The 14,455-nt window shown below is 49.2% G+C and overlaps 1 protein-coding gene across 3 annotated transcripts in view; it reads left to right on the forward strand.

Annotated features, from left to right (window-relative positions):
• Positions 1-14,455, forward strand: part of TBCD (tubulin folding cofactor D) — a 146,200-nt gene that overhangs the window by 89,855 nt on the left and 41,890 nt on the right. For all 3 annotated transcript variants that reach the window (XM_055575473.1, XM_055575475.1, XM_055575474.1), the window contains exons 15-17: positions 2,210-2,267; positions 7,750-7,779; positions 10,713-10,798. In XM_055575473.1, coding sequence (XP_055431448.1) covers positions 2,210-2,267; positions 7,750-7,779; positions 10,713-10,798 — 174 coding nt within the window. The remainder of the gene's footprint in view (positions 1-2,209; positions 2,268-7,749; positions 7,780-10,712; positions 10,799-14,455) is intronic.

Genomic DNA, 14,455 nt, shown 5'->3' on the forward strand with positions numbered 1-14,455 from the left:
AGGAAGGGATCTGAAGAAGGAATAGATACACAACCTGTGTGTGACCGAATCACTTTGCTGTGCGCCCCAAACTAACACAGCGTTGTAAGTCAGCTGTATTTCACAAAAGAAAAACCAGGAGTTTTATAATTGCTGGTTATTGAAAGATCACAGAATTACATGTCTTGGTCAGTTTAATGATTTCTGAAATTTTGTTAACAAAAGCATTTAGATGTTGAAATGGAATCAATCTTTAAATGGTCCTGCTAAAGTCAAAGAATTTCCTTTAGTGTTAAGAATAGTATTTTTTTTTTTTTAAATCTCATCTTGGCTATAGTTTATAATATAGTAAAGAGTTGAGAGAGGAAAAGGAAACCGCTCTCTGTTGCCTTTATTAAAGGAAAAGGTTCTTCCCTTTAATAAGAGTTTTGCTGAAATTCATTTCAGCTTCAACTGGTGAAAGGACCCCAAATACTAATAATACTGGATCTTTAAAAATCTTTAGATATTAGGTTGCTTTTAAGTTTGAACTAACTTTAGACCTAAAGAAGAAGAGCAAAAATAACAACAGTTCCCGTAAAAGCCCTTCATCAGCTTCCCTGAACGTTGACGTCTCACAAAGGAGACCAGAGAGTGAGTGTTGTGTGGGGCCAGTGATTAAACCACAGCTGCTGTTTGGTGATGTGCCATCTTGGTGTTGCATTTGGAGTGTGTCCCAAACTCACTGCCCCCCGTTGAAGCCTATAAAATTAATGTTTAGAGAGCGATAAGCATTCTGGGGGTGCTTTGAGACTCTATAATAACTATCCAGTTTTCACACTCAGTGCCCATCAGCCCCTGTGCTAGCCCAGCAGCGACGGTGGTGGTTTCATAGGAAAACGGGTCCCTCTGCTTTCTGCTCCTTTGTTGACTTACATCAGTGTGGACCGCGCCTTGTCTTCTAACACTGTTGGTTATTTTGTTGTCAGATTGCAGTGCGTTTAGTTATTGCGAACAACTTCAGGTTGGCTTCTGTGCGTTTTTTCATTTTTCCTAATGGTTTCTCAATTTCTAGCACGATAAGATGCCCAGGCTTTTCTTTTTTCCTTGCCCCAGCCTTAGAGTCATCCACCTCCAGGAGTCCTTGTTCCTCTTAGTGGAGAATGGTGTTTAGAATTCAAGACCTGGGTTCCACGCCCACACCCACTCCTACACTGCCCTTTGTACCTCCAGCCTGGCCAACTGCGTGGACACCTGCGATTCCAGCCCAGGCCTGCCCGGTCCCCTGACCTCCTTCCTGTGCACAGTACTTCTTCATCCCAGCTCCCTCCCCAAAGTCTGTGTGCAGTGGTTTCAACACTGCCGACCCTCCCTGTGAGAAACACAACCGCTCCAGGGGAGAGTGCTCCTCTGTGTCCTCCCCGTCCACAGAGTGGGGTGCCCCTGGCTAACACAGGCACATTTCCACTGTCCCAGGGGCCCTGCTGCCTATACTTTTTAATTTGCATTCGGGAAAATTCACCCGTCATGAACCACTGTTGACAGATTTGTAGAGTTGGGTCCCCCAGTTTCAGTACCAAACAGAATGGCTATCAGACAGGAGGGCAGCATCTCTTTCAGGAGATCTCTGTGTGTCCGAAATAACCCCTTTTCAAGCATTTCCTCTGGGGGCTGATGGGAGATCAGTTCACAGGTCACACCAGCAGCAGCGCTCTGTCCCAGTTTGCTTTCTGTTGTTGCCAAAGCCCAGTAGGCACTTGAGCTCCTCCTGATATGTCCCTGATGGTTGAGGGTGACGATGTAGCAAAGGGAGGTTTCAGTGAAGCTGGTGGACAGTCTGAGCCCGGGGGGAGCTTCCTTCTTGCCAACTGTGGTCAGAGTTTGACTTGGGGAATAGGCCCCTCAGAGCAGCTCTGCTTGGCTGCCATTTCTGGGGAGGTGCAGGGCTCATCGCTGCTCTCGCTGGCCTCCTGGGCCCTCTTGTTTCTGTTTGTACCTGTGGTCCTACCCCCAATACTGCTGTCCTCATCCTGGCCTACAAGGCCTGTGCACGAGGCCACCCTCCCTGTGAGCCTGCTGGCTCTGGTGGAGTTGGGGTTGGCCACCCCCGCTGCCCTATGAGCATATCTACCACTGAAGCCATGAGCTATGGACGGGTTCCTGAGCACGTGGAGGAGGGAGACTGTGGGGTCAGCGTCCCGGGGGTCTGTGGAGAGTCCCTTTCATGAACCTCCTCCTCTCTTCCTCACAGCGCGCTGGTGATTGCCACTGTTTTCGACCGAGATGTAAACTGCAGGAGAGCAGCCTCTGTAAGTTGTCCTGTTTGGTCCTTTTCTTGACGGTGTGGGTGGCTCTTACCCGTGACCACCTCCCCTGAGAGGCTGTTGTCACCAGTTTATGAAGCAGGAGCGAGGCCCAGGGGCGGGGGGAGGGTGGCTCCCACTCCCTCTGGGTCCCAGCTGGGAAGTGGGCTGTAGCCTGTGGAGGGTGGGTCACAATGGGCTGCCGGCCTCCAGGCGGAGGTGCAAGGGGGTCCCGGAGGGGCGAGTGTCAGTGGGTGCTGCCATCTAAGTGAAGGTGGGGCCTGGGATCCATGTTGCAGCCGTGCCCTCTACTTGTGGGTGATGTGGAATCACGACCTCTGTCCTCAGATGTAGGGGCTGCGTCAGGTCACAGAGCTCCCCACTGCCTGCCTGTTTCTGTTCTTTGAAGTACGTGGGGTCTTTGAAACTGTTTCAAGCAAAAGTTTCCCAGGAAAGCCCAAGACCTTGTCTGTGTCCTGCACTTTCTCTTCTTTTGTCTGGAGCATTAGTAGGAAACCTAGTGATTCCTTGAGAACTCTTCACGTTTGTGCCTGATATTTTCCCCCAGGCAGTAATTGTAAGACTCCTTGGAATACAGTAAGACTCTTGTTAAATCTGTGTTTAAGAGTTGCTTTTTGGGGAGTTCCCTGGTGGTCCAGTGGTTGGGACTCTGGGCTTCCACTGTAGGGGGCCTGGGTTTGATCCCCAATATCTTCGCAAGCTGCGCTGCAAGGCCTTAAAGAAATTGCCTTTTATTTATTTATTTATTTTTTTTTTTTTTAGAAATTGCCTTTTATATTTTCTTTCTGTTTATTGGAACCTAAGAACTAATTTTGGGAAGCAGTAATAAAATCAAAGCACTGATGCTTTTATGATATCCTAGGGAAGAGGTGGAATAGAAGAACAGAATTTTTTTTTCTAAGTTACAATTAAAATCCTTTAAAATCAGTGGAAGTTCTTTGCATTAAACACCACCTAAGTCACCCCTCCTTCCTTAGTGGCACATGTCTATCTCAGTGAAAGGTGCTTCTGTTTGAAGCTCATTTGAAAAGGTAAGGATCGACTACCTAATTACTGGCAATGAAATTTCTCCTATCACAAAGCTGCTTCCTGGTGACGATGTATTTGGTCCTCTTGGATTCCGGTTTGTGCTCTGGTTTGTGCACTCCGTGGGACGCCACACCCAGTGACCTGGGGCCTTCTCCTCTGGTGCCAAGGCGGAGGGGGCGCTATGAGCGTGGTGAGCTGCCGTCTTCACGCTGTTGTGGTTTGGATGCTTTTTTGATGATTCAGTGGATGTTGGCAATTTGATCTCTGGTTCCTCTGCCTTTTCTAAATCCAGCTTGAACATCTTGAAGTTTATGGTTCACGCACTGTTGAAGCCTGGCTTGGAGAATCTTGAGCTTTATTTTGCTAGCGTGTGAGATGAGTGCAATTGTGTGGTAGTTTGAGCATTCTTTAGCATTGCCTTTCTTTGGGATTGGAATGAAAGCTGCCCTTTTCCTGTGGCCACTGCTGAGTTTTCCAAATTTTCTGGCATATTGAGTGCAGCACTTTCACAGCATCATCTTATAGGATTTGAAATAGCTCAGCTGAAATTCCATCACCTCCACTAGTTTTGTTCATAGTGATGCTTCCTAAGGCCCACTTGACTTCACGTTCCAGGATGTCTGGTTCTAGGTGAGTGATCACACCATTGTGGTTATCTGGGTCATTGAAAAAGCAAGAGAGTTCCAGAAAAACATATACTTCTGCTTTATTGACTATACCAAAGCCTTTGACTGTGTGGATCACAACAAACTGTGGAAAATTCTTCAAGAGATGGGAATACCAGACCACCTTATCTGCCTCCTGAGAAATCTGTATGCAGGTCAAGAAGCAACAGTTAGAACTGGACATGGAACAACAGACTGGTTCCAAATAGGATAAGGAGTATGTCAAGGCTATATATTGTCACCCTGCTTATTTAACTTATATGCAGAGTGCATCATGAGAAATGTTGGACTGGATGAAGCACAAGCTGGAATCAAGATTGCTGGGAGAAATATCAATAACCTCAGATATGCAGATGACACCACCCTTATGGCAGAAAGTGAAGAACTAAAGAGCCTCTTGTTGAAAGTGAAAGAGGAGACTGAAAAAGTTGGCTTAAAGCTCAACATTCAGAAAACTAAGATCATGGCATCTGGGCCCATCACTTCATGGCAAAGAGATGGGGAAATAATGGAGACAGTGACAGACTTTATTTCTGGGCTCCAAAATCACTGCAGATGGTGACTGCAGCCATAAAATTAAAAGATGCTTGCTCCTTGGAAGAAAAGTTATGACCAACCCAGACAGCATACTCAAAAGCAGAGACATTACTTTGCCAACAAAGGTCCGTCTAGTCAAAGCTAGACAGTTTTTTCAGTGGTCATATATGGATGTGAGAGTTGGACTATAGAGAAAGCTGAGCGCTGAAGAATTGATGCTTTTGAACTGTGGTGTTGGAGAAGACTCTTGAGAGTCCCTTGGACTGCAAAGACAGTCCATCCTAAAGGAAATCAGTTCTGACTATTCATTGGAAGGACTGATGCAGAAGCTGAAACTCCAGTCCTTTGGCCACCTGATGCGAAGAACCAACTCATTGGAAAAGAGCCTGATGCTGGGAAAGATTGAAGGTGGGAGGAGAAGGGGACGACAGAGGATGAGCTGGTTGGATGACATCACCAAGTCAATGGACATGAGGTTGAGTAAGCTCTGGGAGTTGGTGAAAGACAGGGAAGCCTGGTGTGCTGCAGTCCATGGGGTTGCAGAGTCAGATGCGACTGAGTGACTGAACAAGAACATACAGTGTGACCTTTAGGATCACCTTTCCTGCAGCACGATTCCCAGAGCCCAGCCAGGCCTTGGCAGTAGTGGCAGCCCCTGCTTCCGGCCCACCCCTGGCTGAGTTGCGTTCCGTCTGGCTGTGCACAGCTGCCTGTGTTGTTCATCTGCTCTTGGGCCTCTGGGTTGTTTCTGCTTTGGAACTGTTAAGAATTAAGCTGCTGTGACCATTTATGTACAGGTTTTCGTGTGAATACAATTTCTGTTTCTCTGGGACAAATGCCAAGAGTAGGATTTGGGGGGCATATGGTAGTTGCACGTTTAGATCTGCACGGAAGGGCCTTGCCGTTTTCCAGAGGGGCTGCACCACTGTAAGCCTGCCCTCCGTCATCTGTCAGTGGTCGGTTTTTCTACGGCCTCCCCAGCATTTGGGTGTTGTTATTTTTGTGTTAGTTACTTGGCTTAGCTGTGTGGCGATAGGTCACTGTGGCTTTAATCTGCATTTCTCTCATGGTGATGCTAGGGATGTCGAGCATCTTTTCGTGTGGTATTTACCACCTGTATCCTCTTCAGGGAGATGTTGGTTGGTGATGTTTAACCACCAGTGCTCCTTGTGTGCTTTTGGTGGGTCTAGTGATTAAAGTGACACAAGACAGATTAACGGGGGAAAAAACAAGTTAATTCGTACACACGGCGGTCTCATAAAATGGGCCCCCTGAAGTGACCAAAGCAGGCTGTTTATATATCATTTTTGGACAAAGAAACGGTTATTTGGGAAGATTTAACAGACGGGGCTGGTGAAGGAGTGACAAGATTTATTTCCGTAACTGGTGATGAGGATGCTTTCTTGCCTCCTGAAATGGGGAATGTACCCTCACATGAGACATTTATTCTTGCTTTCAGAGTTGGGGTGTTTTAAATACCATCCCCCCCACTGGCCATTTGTCAAGTAACTTTAACTCATATAACAATATGTGGCTTGGGTGGCCTGCCTTCAGCTCCAACAAAGTCTTTTGCCTCCCTTTTTTACTGGGTTGTTTGTTTTTTGTTGAATTTGGGAGTCTCTGTATTCCAGATACGAGTCCTTTCTTGGGCAAGTGGTTTGCATGTTCTTCTTACCAGTTTGTGGGTTTCTGTTCATCCTCTTTACAAGTCTTCACAACAACAAGAGTCTTAATTTTGATGAGATCCAACTCACTACTGTTTTCTTTTATGGATCATGTTTCTGGTGTCAAGTCTAAGAATCTGAGAATTCATTGCCTAGCTCTCGATCCTAAAGGTTTTCCCTGTTCTGTCCCATTGATCTATGTCTGCCTTTCTGTCTGGGTTACCATGGCTCCATATTAACCCTAATACTGGATAGAGTGAGTCCTCTAATTTCCTTTTTTTCCCCCCCAAATTGTGTCACCATTTTAGGGCTTGTGCTTTCTCCTATAAATCTTGTACTTTTTTTATCTTTTAAACGATGTCACCAGTATAGTAAATGTGTTCCTAAATATTGCATATTACATAAATTGACATTGTATCTTTTTTTCATTGCCTTTTCGTTGGTTTCATTTTTGTTTTTTATTTTCTTTAATGAATTTATTGTGAAAGCTGAAAAATGGTACATAGCAAAAGTCCGGTCTTCTTGCTCCCAGTGTGAAAGCTGCCCGAGGGCCCTCAGGGAAGGGCGGTTCTAGCTGTACCTCCCTGAGGCCACCGAATGCTTGGTCTTGGAGACCGCCAAGTTTTTGCTTTCCTCTGTCACCTGCGGGAGGTTTTAGGCGCCCATTTAAACATTATGTGGGGTCTTTGTGTTCTGTTGTCTTGATTCCTTGTGCACGACTAGGCATGCTCCTCCCAGCACTCCCAGGGGATGGTGATGGTGTGCATGAGATGAAAGTCCTGGAGGTTATGACCTCATTCCCAGGATGCTCCCGCTCCAGGCATTCAGCCTGTGTCTGTAAGCAGGTTTGTGCCTCCCAGGAGCTCCCTGAAGCCACTGGCCACCTGACCTCCGCTCTTTGACCTGTCTCTGGTGGATGGCACGTGGCAATGAGGTTGCACTGTGTGCATTTGATAGCTGGTGGTGAGAAGGTCCCTGAAGGACAGGGAAGCCTGGTGTGCTACAGTCGTGGGGTCACAAAGAGTCGGACACGACTGAGTGACTAAACGACAAACAAGAAGGTCCATCCGAGGACACCTCATTCTAAGTGAGGGTCTGGACCTTCTGAGTAGCCCCGCTCTGGGCCTGTGAGCGGGACGTGGAGCATGTCCACTGTAGTCCTGGGGAAGGCGGCGTGGGGAGGCCAGGCACTCAGTGTCACCCGCTGTGCTGCCATCACAGATCCCCAGTAAGATGACTTGGGCTTTGGGCCTTGAGTCCACCTAATAGATTTGGCTTTATTCCTGTTTCTATATCTAGGGCCTTGAATCAGGCTTTGGTGTGAAAGTCGGCATCGGCCGCTTAGCAGATTTTATAAACTTGAATTCTTAGCCTGTGGTTTGAGAGCACACCAGGATGTAAAAAGAGAAAGATAAAACCACCCCTGAGGCTCTGACTGGCCAACAATGAGACCTTTATTTTAAAAAAATAAAGTCGTGGCTTATTTGTTCTGCACCGGCTTTGCTGCGCGTCCACCACTGGCCAGCGAGTGCACACCTAACTCACCACTCTGTTTGCGTTTCTCTTCCTTAGGCTGCTTTTCAGGAGAATGTGGGACGACAGGTATGGTTACTTTTAAATATCTTCATTCCTAAAACTTCCTGTAGATGTAGAAGTAAAAATAGTACAGCCACCGACATGGATAAAGACTTGACCTAAAATAAGTCAGTGCTTCACAGGGGGACTCTGGCCACAGGTTCACTCATAATTCGGTGAGTGTTGACACGAGTTTTAAACAATTAGTAGCTGTTTTACAGGCAACTTGAATGTGTAATTTTCATAAACGTCAGAAATCCGTGCCTCGTGCATTGCTGAGACCCTTCTGATGTCAGCAGTTGCCCCTGGGCGCCAAAGGGGTTTGGGCAGAGGAGCCTGGCTGGGCAGGGGCAGAGACATGACCCCTGCCTATCCCCTTTGTGGAAGGAGCCAGCTTCCTCACGCCAGCGCCCCACGGCCCCTCCTGACGCAGCATCCTGCTGAATCTCTTACCGCCGGTCAGTCTGGGCTGGGAGTGTGGCATTTATCCCCAAGTCATTCATACTGTATGTGACGATGACCACCCTGGGACATGTGGCCAATCTGGTGGCAAATGGAGGAGAGGTCTTCTTAGGGGAGATACCAAGCTGAGCTCTGTTGAGAGGGGCTCCAGGAGAGGGGTCTGGGCTGGAGGTGAGTGAGTTGCAGGTGTGAGGATACTGGGGACAAGCAGTGATGGGCCTTGGGGTCTTGAGGGGCACAGTTCAGACTGCAGGACTGAGGGGAGCCCACGCAGAATGGCTGCTTGGCAGGTGGGAGGGCAGGAGAGGGGGTAGGTGGGAGAGGTGGTTGTCCTTGAGAGGGAAGACTTGGATGAATATGGGATTCTAAGACTTTTGCCTGGACATCTGGGAGAAACTGTATGTGCAGAACTGTTGCCTTGGGTGACCCCGAGTCCGTCAGGGTTCTCACAGCAGGGTCAGCCTTGCTGTTGGACCAGAGCCTGTGTTCGCAGCACTGGGCCCACGGCCTCTGGGTTGACTCGCCATTTCCAGGCTGACAGGGAGGGACCAGGGTGAGAGGGCTGATGCTGCAGCTTCCACAGGGATGACGTTTGGTACATGGTGGGAGGGTCTCCTGGAAGCCTGGGGTACTGGGCATGGGTAGAGGTGCTTCCATCCATGTGGCCCGGGTGTTGGAGGGGTCCCCCAGCCCTTAGGGTGGAGCCGGGAAAGGAATTAGTGGAGCTTCAGGCTGGACCAGGTCTGTGAAGGCAGCCGACCTGCTCACCTTCCATCGAAGGCCATAGAACCGCCAAGGGGCAGTGAGGAGGGTGGGTTAACTGGGAGTCCTGTAGCCTGTATTGTGAACTGTGGCCCTGCATGTGGAGGGGTTAGGGCCTTGAGGAGAGCTCTCCAGTTCTGAATGCAGTGTTAAGGCTAAACTGATGCCAAGGTGGTTTCAAACGAAGACTTTAATTCCATAGTCATTGCCAAAGGTAGAGGGAACCAAATCACGCAGCTTGAACTTGAATTTGTGCTACACTGAGATTGCTGAGGTGCTGCCGCATCCTTCGGGGGTGCTTTTCCGAGGAAGGAACCTAGTAAGGGCTCAGCCTTTCTTCCATTGCTGTGAGGTGACTGAGACCCAGTGTGCTTGAGTGTCACTTAGTCCTGTCTGCCTGGAACCCCGAAAACTTAGAAGAAAGAAAGCTGGTCACTCGGCAGCTAGCAGCTGGTCACTCGGCAGCTATCAGCCTCTGGAGGGTGGCTGGCTGGAGGAGACCCTGGGGCGTCGGGAGGCGTCTCAGCGTTGGCCAGGAGGCGGCAGGCTTGGGCAGTGGAGCAGAGGGCGCCGCCGCCTCCTGCAGCCACAGGGGCCTCTAACTCGGCCTCAGGCTGGTGTGGGTGGCCTGGGGTCCAGCAGGAGTCAGCCTGGTGCACGGTTGCCCCTGGGGTGTTGGGGGGCCCTCCCCTGCACTGAGCTGTGTAGGGAGATGGATTGACTTTTAGGTTCACTTGAGAACCAAACCTCTGATCCTGAGGTCGTATCCGTGACAAAATTGCCAAGGTCCATTGACAATTTAGAGTTAGATTTCAAGTTCAGTTCTTCATGTGTGGGGCTTCCTCAAAAAGATAGTGTGGAAAGTTAGCGGTTTATGGGTCCCTCTGCCTAGGGCTTGCTCAGAGTGAGGAAGGGTGCCAGGGACCCAGGTCTCCCCAAACCCTCTCATGGTTAGTGACAGCACAGCATTCGCTCCTTGGTTGCAAGTTTGTCGTTTATGTCCTTTTAGAAAACGTATTGTCATGTTGTCAGATTTTTAAGTATTGTCACCAGAGAGTGGTTTCAGTAATAACTTGCAGACTTTGGGGTGGGGCCTGGGCCTAGGCTGGGAATGTGTGGCTGGGTGTGGCCAGTGTCCCTGACCTGCCTCCCCCCCCTCCCCCCCACAACTGCTTGTTTCAGAGTTTGGTCCTGGGTGTTAGCTGTCGGGCCCCCACACCTGACCTCCCAGTTTGTGTCTTGTTCATTCTCCCACCAGCTGTGGGGGTGGGCTCCTATCCAGGATTCACAACCCAGGCAGGTGCCGGCCCCCCTCAGGGGTTCTGGGGTCCTTCTGGCTGGAGGGGAACTGGTAGAATGAAATCTGAACTTGAGTTCTGCTGAAATCTGATGTCTTTCTGTGGTATGTGGTTTAGAGAAAGGGCTCTTAGAGTATTTCAAAGTTGAAATGCTAGTATTGTTAGGAAAAAATTTTATTTAAGTGCTTCAAATAATTTTAGCACAGTGTCCAGCCTCGGAGAGGCAGTCAGTAGTCCTTGACTTGAAAGTCCTGGGATGAGCTTGGTAAAGACGTGTAGTTTTAGCTGTCAGTTTAGTAACCAAGTCTGCGTTCCCCAGCACTTCTCAGTTTGTTTATAAACCTAACTCATGTGCATATGGTTATCAAACTTTGAAAATGCCTTTTTTATTCATTGAAATAATTTTCGTCTCTTTTTTCTCCCCCATTTTTTTGTTAGGGTACTTTCCCTCATGGGATCGATATTTTGACCACAGCTGACTACTTTGCTGTTGGTAACAGATCTAACTGTTTCCTGGTTATAAGGTAGGTTTTAATAGTCATCGTAAAATACAATGTTTTCTTTGAATCACAGATCAGTTTCCACCGTTTGGTCTCTTGAGCCTGGAAGATCCATTGAAAGTAAATTTATGTGTGAAAAGATTGAAAACTGTTTTAAAAGGTTTTTTTCTCATTGATGGGACAGAGTGCCTAGTGTGTGAGTCCGTTTACATAAAACTTCACGAAATACGAAAGAATCCAAAGGAGGACAGCACGTCAGGGGTGGCCTGGAGAAGGGAGTGCTCACCTTTTAAAGAGGTGTTAACGGTGTGAGGAGCACTGCTGTGGTGGTGATTTTTCTCTTAAACCACTATTTCGTTGAGAGCATGGTCTTTTACAGGGAACAGCCAGGAGCCAAAACCGTGTGTTGCTTTCTGTGTGGCCACTGCTCCGCTGGGGAGCTTCTCAGAATAAACTCTCAGATTGAAAGTGACTGTTCCTTTATTGTTTCAATGAAGCAGTGTTTCCCAAGTGGAAGTTATCTCTAGCTTCTTTATGAGTAAAACAGAGGTATTTGAGCAATCAGGTCAAGGAATAAATATTTAACGTCCATAACGGCAGTTTTACAGAAATCGCTTCAAAGTGTACTAAGTCGTGGGGCAGGGAGTCCAGTGTCTTAGTTAATTAACCCATTGCAACACTAGTACAGGATGGGCATGATTTCATGAAGTGACTTATTTGCCTTAAATTGGGAGAGGAAGCACACCAATGCCTTTTTAAATTGTTACCCGTTATGTGTCTGAAGGATAAATTCCCCAACACCCCTGCTGTGCGTACCGTGCAGAAACTACATTTCTCCATAACCAGCATGGACAGATTTTTTTTAAAAAAAGATGTAGCATTTGGCCTCTTTCCCAGAAACAATCTTTGTCCAAACAGACTCTGTATTTTTAGCATCCTTTCCACCTTTCCTCAGCATTTAATGGCCTTCTTTGCCTTATCAGTTCTTTCCTGTTTTACTTCTGTTTTCTTTGATTGTTAATCTTTGAACATGTATTATACATGGAGAATCTCCCACCTTTGACCAAGTTTCCTGGCTAAAAACGTGCAGCATTTGGCCTTGGCATGCTTTTCTTGTGGCTGAGGTCTCTTAGTTGGTCTGCTTTTCATAGATGGGCTGGCTTGAGGTCTGTCTTTTTTTACAGAGGGTTCTGCACACTTGCCTGGACAAGAGGCAGTTTGTGCAGATGGGTCCAGCAGTCATGGACCAGGGGGCTGTGGCTGCACCCCATTACCATAGGGTGCTTTGGGGAAGCTCTGCTCTTGCCCCAAGGCAGGGCTGACACCCAGGGTCCTATGCCAAAGGAGCCTGGTGGGGCTGGGGGGACAGCCCTGCAGGAGAGAGTCCAGAGAGCGGGGCCTGGCCTGGCGGGGTGGGGCTGCTGAGCCACAGTGGTCCTTGAGTTGTCCTCAGGTCAGGGAACACGGTTTGATGGTCAAATCTGCATTTTGAACATATCACTGTAGTTACGTTTTGGTAACTGGAAGCAAGGAGACAGGGCCCCTCACAAGGTGGGGGACAGTCAGGGGAAGGTCAGGGCCCCTCCTGAGGTGGGGGGACGTGGTCAGGAGACAGCTAGGGTGCAGGAGTTGGGTCACCAGGAGAATTGGGGTGTTGGGTGCACCAGTGAGGGAGACAATGCCTTGGGTTTTGGGGAAAGTCTGGAGTTCAGCTTCACCAAACATGAGGGGCTCATGGCACATCTTGAGCGGATGTATGGGCTGGTGTGTGGATGGTTCTCCTGGAGATGGGAGAGTCTGACACAGAATTGAAACTTGCGGACGAGGACCATCAGGTGGGGAGACTGACATCGTCTTGCCTCTCCTTTGGCTCAGCTTTGTCACGTACTGGTGACACGCAGAAGATCGCTCGTGTTTAACATGTAGATTCCGAGCAGTGTTGGCGGGCACAGATCTCTGCCACCAGAGCACAGATGGCGAGAGACCTGGCTCCACCTCTGGGTGCCCCTCCTCCAGCGGCTGAGAATCTGCCTGCTAGTGCAGGAGACACGAGACGCGGGTTCAGTCCCTGGGTCTGAAAGATCCCCGGAGTAGGAAGTGGCAACGCATTCCAGTGTTTTTGCCTGGGAAATCCCGCGGGCAGAGAAGCCTGGAGCCTAGAATTCAGTGGGTTCTAAAAGAGTCAGACCGTACTGAGCACGCACGTAGACACTCCTCCTGATTTGCATACAGTAAAATTCACCAGTTTAAAAAGGGAGTTTTGGCAGGTACATAATCACCTCTGCAGTCAACACGGGGAACGTTTCTGTCACTCCAGAAAGTTCCCTCAAGCCCAGGCCCCGACAGCCTCTGAGCTGCCTTCTGTCGCTGGAGCTGACCTCTTCTAGAACGTGTAGGACAGTCGCGTGGCGCGTGGGTCCTGTCACTGTGTGCCGTCACCCGTGAGTGCTGCAGCGCCAGCCCCCTGCACGGGCCTGTCCCCTGCTCACCAGCCGGTGGCCGTTTGAGGCTCTTGACTTCGGGTGTGTGCGTCTGGGTGGTGCTTCTCTCTGCCCAGCTATTTTCTGCTGTAGTGTAACGAGCAGTTGTGAGCACTGTTTGTTGGTTTTGTCTTCTTGCAGTTGTAAACTTCGTTAACATATCTCTGGCACCACAGCGCTGTGCATCCTTCTAAAGATGGATTTTGTCATATTTTGCTTTCTAGTGGTTTGCTTTCCAGTCGTTTTGCATGTTCCTGTCCCGTAAATGCTTCAAACTAAGGAAGCCCCAGAGTGAACTTTCCCTCTTACTTCCTAACTCAGTGAACATGGTGCTGTCCACATCATCAGCTCAGTTTTGCTTCTCCTTCTCTCGTTCCACATGTCCAGTTGGTGACCTAGTTCTGTCACTCCTTCCTTCCTAACAACCCTCAAACATGCCCTCTGCGTGTCAGCTCAGTTGTCACCGTAGCCCCGCTCTCACTGTCCTGTACACTTGCAGAGCCTCCATGACCACCCCTTCACTTGTCTGAGTGCAGGACGGAATGCTTTCTCTTTGTCACAGCCCCGCCCTGCCTCCTGGCCCCCAGTGGGTCACGCACCCTCCTTGGCTCTCCTCCCTGTAGTCCTCGCCTTGTGGTGGATGCCCTTCGTAGTTTGCACTTGGCCTCCGTGCCTGAGTCCCTGTAAGTGCTGAGCGCCACCTGGGCTGGTGGTTCCAGCAGTGCGTCTTCTCCGAGGTCAGCCACTAGTTAGTGCCCAAGCTCAGAGTAGAATTCAGGTGGCCAGCCCCTGTCTGGTTCTTCCTGTGAGGCTGCTGGTTTGTCTGCCCACTTCTCTGGGAGCTCCAGGTTGCTGGCTTGGGTTGGGTCTGTTTGTTGGGTGGGGCCAGGGCCCCATAGGTTATGTGGGACCAGGAGTCACATCTTGACTCCATTTCTGACAGCTTTGACTGTCCTGACTTTTCTGTTTTCTTCTGACTCTCGCTTAAGTGATTTCTTGAATTTTAGAGGGGCTCTCAATCCAGCTCGCTGCTGGAGAAGCCTCTGCTTTTCTTCCTCTCATGCCCGGAGCACAGATTTTCCCTGACTTGACTCTCCCAGAGCTCATGCCTTGTAGCACAGGCATGCCCACCTGGCACCCGTGTTCACCTGTGTACATGCACTGTGCCCACACAGGGTAAAATCCTGTTCCCCCTTCTTGG

This window comes from Bubalus kerabau, chromosome 4 (assembly GCF_029407905.1).
Source record: "Bubalus kerabau isolate K-KA32 ecotype Philippines breed swamp buffalo chromosome 4, PCC_UOA_SB_1v2, whole genome shotgun sequence".
NCBI classification, from domain to species: domain Eukaryota; kingdom Metazoa; phylum Chordata; class Mammalia; order Artiodactyla; family Bovidae; genus Bubalus; species Bubalus kerabau.